The sequence below is a fragment of the Panicum virgatum genome, chromosome 8K (assembly GCF_016808335.1).
Source record: "Panicum virgatum strain AP13 chromosome 8K, P.virgatum_v5, whole genome shotgun sequence".
Classification (NCBI taxonomy): Eukaryota; Viridiplantae; Streptophyta; class Magnoliopsida; order Poales; family Poaceae; genus Panicum; species Panicum virgatum.
The window spans coordinates 8,100,026-8,112,044 of NC_053143.1; the positions used below are offsets into that span (position 1 = coordinate 8,100,026).

The 12,019-nt window shown below is 55.3% G+C and overlaps 1 protein-coding gene across 1 annotated transcript; it reads right to left on the minus strand.

Moving 5' to 3' along the window:
* Nucleotides 1-1,874: 1,874 nt before the first annotated feature.
* On the minus strand, nucleotides 1,875-2,456 carry LOC120645385. Its single transcript, XM_039922176.1, has one exon. The coding sequence runs from the start codon at nucleotides 2,454-2,456 to the stop codon at nucleotides 1,875-1,877; it is 582 nt and encodes a 193-aa protein (XP_039778110.1).
* Nucleotides 2,457-12,019: the final 9,563 nt, after the last annotated feature.

Consider the following 12,019-nt stretch of genomic DNA (forward strand, 5'->3'; position numbering starts at 1 on the left):
TGGTACTTGCCACGCGTGCTGTAAAAATCATACCAAGCCTGTGTAGTGTTTAAAATAGCGGGTTAAGACATTTAGCGGTTGGTGTTTGTAAAGTCTAAAAACCATTTAGTGGTTTTATAAATACCATGTGTTGAGAAATCGGCCCTCCTAACCTTGAAACTATATGAGGGACCAACTCTATTTAGGAACTCAACTCTTTATTCACTATATAGTACAATACAAGACTCTTGCACTCTTGCAACCTTCCCATCTCCTACTTGAGACCTCTTATGCCATGGTATGGCAGGAGGGGAGGCGAACACTCCTATTTATAGGACTACATGACTCATATGGTTTTTCCATGTGTCCATCTTCTACATATTTCTTTACAAAATATCTAACTCTAGAATTTTTCTCATACTTATCTAACCATACAAATATCTAATTTCTAGAGTATTCCTTATTTCACCATGAAGGATGGTATCCATGGTTCATGTATACTCTCTAATCTTCTAGAAGTTTTTCATAATTATACATTTCTATTTCAGCACCATGCATAAATCTATAAATAATTTTGCATGTAAACATCAAATCAAAAAAATTTCATGTACTGAAGTATGGCTTGGGCTTCATTCCCTCGTTACATCTTTGATGAAATACTAAATTTTATAAATGATGAAGTTCAATACAAATTAACAATAAATAAAGACTAATTATATAGTTTAGCTGACTAAATAACCTTTAATTTAGCGGCTATAGCAGGATATAGCCGGCTATCAGCGGATTTAGCCTTTTAGAGCTAAGGGATGGATATCCTAGCTTTCTCCTCTCCCAACAGCTATAGCTGACTATAACAGTGGTTATAGCTGGCTATTTAGATCCCGCTTGAGTTCTTTGCAGCCGATGCAGAGTGCGTACCCGTGGTGGGCCGAAGAAGCTCTCATAAAGATTACATGATTTAGCAGAAATAGTAATGCCATAATACGACAACTAGTGAAGGAAATTAAACTGGTGCCTAGCTACCACAAGCTACTACTACTAGTCAAGCACACAACATTGGACAGTATTTGCCGCGCGTGCTGTAAAAATCATACAAGCCTACTTGAGTTCTTTGCAACTGATGCAGAGCGCGTACCCGCGGTGGGGCAAAGAAGCTCTCATAAGGATTACATAGTTTAGTAGAAGTAATAATGCCATAATACTACAACTAGTGAAGGAAATGAAACTGATGCCTAGCTACCACATGCTACTACTACTAGCCAAGCACACAACATTGGACGGTACTTGCCACATGTGCTATAACAATCGTACCTAGCCTGCGTGAGTTCTTTGCAGCCGATGCAGTGTGCGTACTTGCGGTGGGGCAAATAAGCTCTCATAAGGATGAAGGGTGCCCAACATCATGTGCTATCCTGGAGCAACTTCTTGAGCTCCATTGTGTCCAGATGAAACATGAAGCCTCCCAACACTGGCCATAGAAAGATGATGTTGCCATATTCGCAGACCTCCTGTCCCCGGTAGAAAGATGATGTTGCCATATTCGCAGACCTCCCGTCCCCGACTGCGCTGCAACCGACAGGGCTCAAAAGTGCTAGCTACAGTGTCCAGCACAGTACCTAGTCGCATGTATCCTCCCGCACCCACAAGTGCAGGTTGCACTCAAGATTGTGCCCCATGACGAGGCCAAGCGTTCCGCCGGCCAGCCTCACGATCTGGCTGTCCGTCTAGATCTCCGCTGGCGGAGGCGGAATCCTGGCGAAGCTCTTTCTCTCAAGGTCGAAGGCAAGGATGTGGCATCCGGACACCGGATAGTACAGGATATTCTTGATGACAATGCACGGCTTCGGCAGCACCTTGCCTCACATCGGCAGGCTGTCGAAGTAGATGTGGTCGACCTAGTCCCCAGCATCAGACGAGTAGATGGTGAGTAGCACCCGCCTCTCGCACCTGATCAGGAGCACCACCAGGAATGAGCTGGAGCAGTAGTCCCTGTGCCGGCCCTCAACGTCCGCGCCGGCCCTGCAGACGACGGCACAACTGAGCTCACCGTTGTTGCGGACCATCCAGTCTGGCAGTGGCAGCATTCGTATCTGCTCACACCCGCAAGTCAAGAGAATACACAGGACGAGCATGGGTGGGCGGCCATGGGCGGCCTCGGTGAGGACCAACACGCGGCCATGGCGGCAGTCGAGGATGTGCCAGTGTGCCGGGTAGCCAAAGGTGTGCGCGGGCGCGGGGTGCTTGCCGGTGGGGGTGAAGCGCCATGCGCCTTCATGGCAACCATTGTGGAAGACGCCGATGAGGGGAGGAGCGTTGTTGTGGCGGGCGCGGAATCCGCGGAGTAAGCTTGGGTCGGTGATGAGGCGCTGCCACTGGCTGCAGACTAGCGAGACACGCAGGAGGGCGTGAGGCATCGCTGGGACGCAGAGCAGGATCTCGGTGTGGTAGTCACGTGGCACTAGCAGGACGTTGAGCATGGCTGCTAGCGAGGTCTGCTCCTTTCTGAGCTAGCGATGTCGCTTATGGCGGCCGTTGATGAGGCCTGCTGCAAGCTGGGGCAGGCGTCATCGCACATGGCCACTGCCAGTGAGGCCTGCCGGTTGCTTGGGCTGGCGACATCCCTCATGGAGGCCGACGATGAGGTCTGGTGCTTGATGGGGCTGGCGACGTCGCTCATGGCAGCCGTCGGCGAGCTCTGGTGCTAGCTGGGGCTGGCGACTTCACTCATGGTAGCCGTCGGCGAGGCCTACTACTTGCTGGTGCTTTCGATGTCACTCATGGCGGCCGCCGGCGAGGCCTGGTGCTTGCTGGGGCTGGCTACATCGCTCATGGAGGCCGTCGGTGAGGTTTTATGCTTGCTGGGGCCAGCAGCATCGCTCATGGAGGCCGTCGGTGAGGTTTGATGCTCGTTGGGGCTGGCGACATCGCTCATGGAGGCTGCCAGCAAGATCTGATGTTTGGTGGGGCTGGCGACGTCGTCATGGCGGCTGCCGGGAGGTCAGGTGCTTGATGGGGCTGGTGCCGTCGCTCATGGAGGCCAGCGGCAAGGTCTGATTTTTGCTGGGGCTGGCGACATCGCTCATGGAGGCCGGCGGCACTGTCTGGTGCTTGCTGGGGCTGCCGACATCGCTCATGGCAGCTGGAGGTGAGCTCTGGTGCTTGATGGGGCTGGCGACGTCACTCATGGAGGCTGCCGGCGACGCCTGATGCTTGCTGGGCCTGGCGATGTTGCTCTGGCGGCCACCAGTGAGATCAGGTGTTTGCTGGGTGCCTGCGAGGTCTGCTGCTTGCTAGGGCTGGTGACATCACTCATGGCTGCCGCCGGCGAGGCTAGATGCTTGCTAGGGCTGGCGTCGTCGCTCATAGATCGGCGGTGAGGTCTAATTTTTGCTGGGGCTGATGAGGTCACTCATGGCAGCTGCCGGCGATGCCTGGTGCTTGCTAGGGCTGGCAACATCGCTCATGAAGGCCGATGGCGAGTCTTGCTACTTGCTGGGGGCTGGCGACGTCACTCATCATGGCAGTTGCCGGCGAGTCCTGTTGCTTGCTAGGGCTGGCGACGTCGCTCATGGCGGCCGCCAGCGAGGCCTGCTACTTGCTAGGGCTCGCGACATCGATCATGGAGGCCGCCAATGAGATCTGGTGCTTGCTAGGGCTGGCAACATCGCTCATGACGGCCACAGACGAGCCCTGCTGCTTGCTGGGGCTGCCAACATTGCTCATGAAGGTCAGCAGCATGGCCTTGTGCTTATTGGGCTGACGATGTCGCTCATGGTGGCCGCCGGCGAGGTCTAGTGCTTACTGGGGCCGGCGATGTTGCTCATGGAGGCCGCCGGCAAGGTCGGGTGCTTACTAGAGCTTACGACGTCGCTCCTGACAGCTCCGACGAGGTCTAGTGCTTACTGTGGCCAGCGATGTTGCTCATGGAGGCTGCCGGCAAGGTCGGGTGCTTACTAGAGCTTACGACGTCGCTCCTGACAGCTCCGACGAGGTCTAGTGCTTACTGGGGCCAGCGATGTTGCTCATGGAGGCTGCCGGCAAGGTCGGGTGCTTACTAGAGCTTACGACGTCGCTCCTGACGGCTGCTGGGGAGGTCCTGTGCTTGATGGGCTGGCGGCGTCGCTCATGGCGACCGCGATGGAGGTCTGATGATTGCTGGAGCTGGGGACGTCGCTCATGGTGGCCGTTGGCGAGACCTGCTGCTTGCTAGAGCTGGTGACGTCGCTCATGGAAGCCGCCGGTGTGGTCTGGTGCTTGTTGGGGCTGGCGAGGTCGCTCATGGCAACAGCCGGCGAGGCCTGCTACTTGCTTTGGCTGGCGACATCGCACATGGAGATCGGCGACGAGGTCTGCCGCTTGTTAGGGCTGGCAACGTCGCCCATGGTGGCCGTCGGTGAGGCCTGCTTCATGCTGGGGCTGGCGACATTACTAATGGAGGCCGGTTGTAAGGTTTAGTGCTCGTTGCGGCTGGCGACGTCGCTCATGGAGTTCGGCAGTGAGGTTTTTTGGTTGCTGGGGCAGGCGACGTCCCTCATGGTGGCTGCCAGCAAGGCCTAGTGCTTGCTGTTGCTGGCAACATCGCTCATGGAGGCCGGCGGCAAGGTCTAGTGCCTACTGGGTCTGGCGGCATTGCTCATGGTGGCCACCGGCGAGGTCTGGTGTTGCTGGGCTGCCGACGTGGCTCATGAAAGCTGGCGGCGAGGTGTGCTACTTGCTAGGGCTTGCGACATCGCTCATAGCGGCTGCCAGCGAGGCCTGGTGCTTGGTGGGGCTGGCGACATCACTCATGGAGACCAGAGGCAAGGTCTGGTGCTTGCTGAGGCTGGCGACGTCGCTCATGGTGGCTGCCAGCTGGGCCAGGTGCTTGCTGGGGCTGGCGACATTGCTCATGAAGGCCGGTGTCGAAGTCTGGTGTTTGGTGGGGCCGGCGACGTCGCTCATTGAGGCTGGTGGCCTGGTCTAATTTTTGTTGGGGCTGGTGATGTCCCTCATGGGAGCCGCCGACGAGGCCTGGTGATGGCTGGGGCTAGCGACATCACTCATGGAGGCCAACGACGAGGTCTGATTTTTAATGGGGCTGGTGACGTCGCTCATGCTGGCCGCCAGCGAGGCCTGGTGATTGTTGGGCTAGCGACATCGCTCATGGAGGTCGGCGGCGAGGTCTGGTGCTTGCTGGGACTGGCAACGTCGCTGATGGCGGCCAGCGGCAAGGTCAGATTCTTGCTAGGGCTGGCAATGTCGCTCATGGTGGCCGCCGACGAGGCCTGGTGCTTGTTGGGGCTGGTGACGTTGCTCATGGCGGCCGCTGGGAGGTCTAGTGCTTGCTGGGGCTGATGACGTCGCTCATGGCGGACACCGGCAAGGTCTGCTGCTTGCTGGGGCTGGCGACCTCGCTCATGGAGGCCGCTGGCAAGGTCTCGTGCTTGCTGGGCTGGCGACGTGGCTCATGGAGCCTGCCGGCGTGGCTTGGTGCTTGCTGCGGCCAACGATGTCGCTCATTGAGGCCAGCGCCGGGTTCTGGTGCTTGGTGGGGCTAGCGACGTCACTCATGGCGGCCGCCGGCGGGGTCTGCTGTTTTCTGGGGCTGCCGACGTCGCTCATGGCAGCCAGCGGGGGTGAAGCACCACTCGCCTTCGTAGAAACTATCGTGGAAGACGCCGACAAGAGGAGGGGCATTGTTGTGGCGGGCGCGGAATCCGTGGAGGAAGCTCGGGTCAGCGACGAGGCGCCGCCACTAGCTGCAGACTTGCAAAACACGCAGGAGGGCGTGAAGCATACCAGGACGCGAAGCAGGATCTCAGTGCGGTAGTCACACGGCACTGGCAGGTCGTTGAGCCTGCATTGGCTGCTGGTGAGATCTGCTCCTTGCCTAGCTGGCGATGTCAATCATGGCGGCCGGCGACGAGACCTGCTGGTTGCTTTGGCTAGCGACGTCCCTCATGGAGGCTGGCGGTGAGGCATGGTGCTTTATGGGGCTTGCGACGTCGCTCATGGCTGCCGCCGGCGAGACCTGGTGCTTGCTGGTGCTGGCAACATCACTCATGGCGACCGTCGGCGAGGCCTAGTGCTTGCTGGTGCTGGCGATGTCGCTCTGGGCGGCCGCCGGCCAGGCCTGCTCCTTGGTTGGGCTGGCGACGTCGCTCATGGAGGCCACTGGTGAGGTGTTAGAATCGGGGCAGCGGGACTTCTTACAGGCATAGAATATTCTAGAGTAAGGGATAGCGCATGACATGTACCTTATCCTCTAGTAGCTACTCGTATAAAAGTAGGACTAGTCGACATACAATAAAACTACCTGGCCCTACTAGAGTAGGACTTTGCTAGTATGCGGCTAAGACTTTTCATGTAACCCTATCCCCCCAGACTATATAAGGGTGGGCAGGGACCTCTCCAAAACATTCCAGCGCAGGACGCAATATACCAAACCACCACAAAAGACGTAGGGTATTACGCCCCGGCGGCTCGAACATGTATAAATCTATGTCTTGTGTCCTTGCGTTTACCTTCAAGTTCTAGATTCGGCAATCTGCCCCTGCCTACAATCAACTACCTTGGGGTAACCCTAGGCAGGCTTGGCGGTAAAAAACCCAAAAGGAGGTATGGTGCTTGCTTGGGCTAGCGACGTCGATCATGGTAGCCGCCGGGGAGGTTTCGTGGTTGATGGGGCTGGCGATATAGCACATGGAGACCACTGGCGAGGTCTCGTGCTTTCTGGGCTGGCGATGTCGCTCATTACGGCAGCTAGCGAGGCCTGCTGCTTGATGGGCCTGGTGACGTCACACATGGAGGCCGTCGGTGAGGTCTGGTGCTTGCTGGGGCTGGAGATGTTGCTCATGGCGACAGCCGGTGAGGCCCGCTTCTTGATGGGGCTGGCGATGTCGCCGGTGAGGCCTGCTTCTTGATGGGGCTGGCGACATCGCACATGGAGGCTGCCGACGAGGTCTGGTGGTTGCTGGGGTTGGAGATGTCACTCATGGCGGCAACCGGTGAGGCTTGCGGCTTGCTGGGGATGGCGACGTCGCTCATGGAGACCGACAGCGAGATCTAGTGCTTGCTGGGGCTGGCGTTATTGCTCATGATGGCCGCCATCTAGGCCTGCTGCTTGCTAGGGCTGGCGACGTCGCTCATGGAGGCTGCCGGCAAGATCTGATGCTTGGTCGGACTGGCGACGTCGTCATGGCGCCCGTCGGGAGGTCAGGTGCTTGCTAGGGCTGGTGCCGTCGCTCATGGAGGTCGGCGGTGAGGTCTAATTTTTGCTGGGGCTGGCGATGTCGCTCATGGTGGCCACCAGCGACACCGGTGTTGGGAATAGTCCCGCATTGAGAGTTGTGGGCGGGCAAGTACGGTTTATATGGTGAGGGTACAACCCCCTATCAGGCTAGCTTTTTGGGGGGAGTGTCGGCCCAACAGACATAAGACCCGCTGCTGTGCGTTCGGGTGCGTGTGTGGCGACCCAACAGCCTGGGGCATGTGCGGGCACGCGTGTGGGCGCGTGTGTCGCTAGCCCGGTGCCAACAATTGGTATCAGAGCTCAGGTTGACCCGGTGTCTCTCAATGTGTGAGGGGGAGATTGTTGGGAATAGTCCCACATTGAGAGTTGTGGGTGGGCAAGTACGGTTTATATGGTGAGTGTGCAACCCCCTATCAGGCTAGCTTTTGGGGGGGAGTGTCGGCCCAACAGACATAAGACCCGCTGCTGTGCGTTCGGGTGCGTGTGTGGCGACCCAACAGCCTGGGGCATGTGCGGGTACGCGTGAGTCGCGGCCCGGTGGGCGCGTGTGTCGCTAGCCCGGTGCCAACAATTGGTATCAGAGCTCAGGTTGGCCCGGTGTCTCTCAATGTGTGAGGGGGAGATTGTTGAGAATAGTCTCACATTGAGAGTTGTGGGTGGGCAAGTACGGTTTATATGGTGAGGGTGCAACCCCCTATCAGGCTAGCTTTTTGGGGGGAGTGTCGGCCCAACAGACATAAGACCCGCTGCTGTGCGTTCGGGTGCATGTGTGGCGACCCAACAGCCTGGGGCATGTGCGGGCACGCGTGAGTCGCGGCCCAGTGGGCGCGTGTGTCGCTAGCCCGGTGCCAACAACCGGGTGCTTGCTGGGGCTGGCGACATCGCTCATGGAGGCCGATGGCGAGGTCTGGTGCTTGCTGGGACTGGCAACGTCGCTGATGGCGGCAGCCAGGGAGGGCTGATGCTTGATAGGGCAGGCGATGTTGGTCATGGAGCCCAGCGGCAAGGTCAGATTCTTGCTAGGGCTGGCGATGTCGCTCATGGTGGCCGCCGACGAGGCCTGGTGCTTGTTGGGGCTGGCGACGTCGCTCATGGCGGCCGCTGGGAGGTCTGGTGCTTGCTGGGGCTGATGATGTCGCTCATGGCGGCCGCCGGCAAGGTTTGCTGCTTGCTGGGGCTGGCGACCTCGCTCATGGAGGCCGCTGGCAAGGTCTCATGCTTGCTGGGGCTGGCGACGTGGCTCATGGAGGCTACCGGCGTGGCTTGGTGCTTGCTGCGGCCAATGATGTCGCTCATTGAGACCAGCGCCGGGTTCTGGTGCTTGGTGGGGCTGGCGATGTCACTCATGGCGGCCGCCAGCGAGGTTTGCTGTTTTCTAGGGCTGACGACGTCGCTCATGGCAGTTGTCGGTGAGGCATGTTGCTTTCAGGTGCTAGCGTTGTCGCTCATGGAGGGTGCCGGCGAGGTCTGGTGCTTGCTGGCGCTGGCGACGTAGATCATAGCTGCCGTCGGCGAGGCTTGGTGCTTGCTGGGACTGGTGACGTCGCTCATGGCGGCCGTCGGCGAGGTTCTGCTTGATGGGGCTGGCGACGTCTCTCATGGCGGGTGCCGGCGAGGTCTGCTGCTTGCTGGGGCTGACAACATCGCTTATGCTGGATGGATGTCGGTTAGATTTGGGTGCGTTTGGGTGAAGACTGTGATCTTTATTCTGCGAAAGTTTGCAGATCCTTTACTGGCTTTAGAAGTACTGTATGTACTGAGTAGCTTGTTGAATCCCGTGGACTACCAGACAGGCATGGCATGGCACTAGGCAGCAGCCGCCATGCACTAGCACAGTCCATAGCTCAAAGGTTTTTTTGTCTCACGGACATCATCAAATTGTGGTTTTGTCCACGGCACACTCCACTCATTGATTTAGGTTCATACACACTGCAAAAATAAAGTTTTGTCTCAAACACACCTCTTCTATATAATTAATCTTTTCCAACATGGGTAGTGAGAGATGGCCTGGTAAAAAGACTCAAATGCCCATGAGCTCAATAACACACCAGACTCATTGCCACGGAACGGCCTTCCAGTAGCAATTTTTAAATATATTTGACATGTACAATGTCTAACCAACCATATCCAAGACTGCACCTATAATACTTTTTACACATCATATTGACATGTTATTTTTGTAACATTTAATAGTGACTAGCATGTTACAGATCTTAACATGTCTCAAATTACATCAATTTGGTATGCCAAAAGAATGTATCCAGTTTACTTACACACAGGTATACACATTAGAACTGTATAAAATACTCCAGCGCCATTGTTCCATGCACCTCAGCCTTCTCCATTGCTCACCTCTTTGCTCACTTGCTGGTTGCTCACCTCCGTGCGATGCGCATCAGCTAGCAAGTCAGGAATGGCGGCACATACCTGCGGAACGAAAAGGCCCCCTTAAGGAACATGGCCCCATTAGGCCATTATTTATAATTTTGGTGATTGAGTAATAACATAATCAACGAGACTAACAAGTTTGTGAGATCACATTTGTAGGACTTTTAGGTCCCATGGATGAAATCAAATTTGTCCAATTCACCGTAAAGACGCCATATCCAATCCACCATTGAGGCAAAAAGTTCAAATCAATGTCAAGACGTAAAGTCCAATTCACCATCAAGGCGCCTTGTCCAATCTACCGTAGCAACGCAAAAGTATAGTAAAAATCTAGAGATAGAATATTTTTTGAGGTATCAAAAAGATCGTTAGTCATTAGCACATTCTTGAGAGTGTTAGTGCTAGGTTAGCTTCTTAGTGAGTGTAAGAGCAAGGTTGAGATCCTTATGATGTGGTTCTAGAGTGAACCAACCTTTGTATCTCAGTGCGCCGGCCCCTTGGAGCATTAGAGGCTCGCCGGCATATCAATGACCCTCCGGTTTGCTGTGGAGCGGCGTCGACAACTTTGTGCAGGTGACGGAGACCCCACCTTCGTGGGCAAGCTCCCTTAGTGGAAATCGGGATCAAGGTGACCGTGATTGTGTTCACGGAAGAGACTTGATTGCCGAAAAGCGATACTCTTCGTGAGTGCTTCAACAATATGGATGTAGGGGCGCCTTTGTGGCAATCCGAACCACGGGATAAATCCTCGCGTCGAGAGTTTGCTTCCTCTCATCCCTTCTTTATGTTTCCGCATTTTATACTTGCAACTTGTGTGCCTTTACTTTTATAGAGTAGTATCTTGATAGGATTGGCTATAGGTTGCATAACTCTTTTGGTATTAGGGTTTCACACTAGGAGAACCGTAGTTGCACATCAAGATAGCAGGATCTAGTTTATATTTTGTGCAAAATAGTTGGAGCCATAGGTTAAGGATTTTAAGTTGATTAATTCACCCTCTCCCCCTCTTAGACTAGAGCACCCGATCACTTTCACCCCCGCGTCAACCCAGGGGTGACATGGGAGGAACAGCACCGCCGCCAGCCAAAGCCTCCCGTGCCTCCTTTCTTACCTTGCCGCCGCCAGAGCACCTCGCCGGAAAGTCCGTGCGAGGGCCAGGACGGCGGCGCGCGGGGAGTCCCCATCTCAATGCAGTCCCCCGAGCTCGCCCTCTACCTTCCTCCCTCCTCAGACGGCCCTCCTCGCCGCCAGCCAACAACGACCGTTACCGGCCAGGGCTCGCTAGATCCGGCAACCCATTAGCCCTATCCGGTGACCCCGGTCGATTCAGTAGAAGCTGCACGCCTCCCTTCCTCTCCGGTTGTGCTGCCGGCGACGGGGTGGTAGCCGGCGGATTTGGGCTGCCCATGCCACCTTGCCCGTGGCCTGCTGCTTTCCAAGGAGGGACAGCCCGTGGTCGCCCGATGGCAGAGGGCTCAGGCCTCGTCCACCCTCGCATCCTGACGATGCTTGCTCTGTCTGGGCAAACACCCCATTTTCTTGGTGCTTCTTGGTCGGCTCGTCGAGCTGTGCTTCCACCCCGCCGGTGAGGCCCCGCTGCTATCATGCATCACCCCACGGTGATACATGGGCGTGCCATGGGATTCTTGCCAGATCGCGCATGGAGAAATCCAAGCCTGGCCTCAGGCCGGCCGACAAAAGTGATGCTGCTTGCACCACTTTCCTTGTTGGAGACTTTGCTGATGCGCCACCCTTGCTGCAAGTCCGTGTTGGTGCTACAGGAAACTGTTTTGAGGAATTTTATTCGGCATTATGCTGGTGTCGACATTCGTGACATCTTTTGATGCCACTGTCTTGCTCGAGACGATGTTGATATCTCCTCACATCTATGAGCTTGGCGGGGATTTGCATCAGACAATCCGGACATCAAATTTCTAGGTAGACAAGAGATGTGACGGATTGATCTTGCATGAATTTATTGTAAGATTGAAGCGAAAATGAGGAAGAAGATTGGAGGTTAGTCTTCTAGATTTCTTTCTTTATTTTACAGCTTTCTTGTATGTGTGAAATCCCTCACTCGAGGTTTAGAGTCTAAGAACTCTTGTAACTTTTTTTGCTATAGTCGTTCAGGTAAATGATCAAGGCCGGAATTTTTTCCTTAATCTAAAAAGGAATGGCGGCGCAGTGCAATGCGGCTGCAGGCCAGGAATGGAGATGCTGTACGTGCAGAAGAGAGAAAAAATGCAATGAAGAGATAGAGATAAGGCTAGCAGCCGCAGCACGCTGGTCACAAAATGAAGCAAGGGCAAAATCGTCCATTTACTAAGCATTCTCTCCAGCAAATCCATTCTTTAATAGAGCTAGTTTGTAAAAAAAGCTAAATAACATATTTAGAGTGCCCAGCACACTAAAATGAAAAGA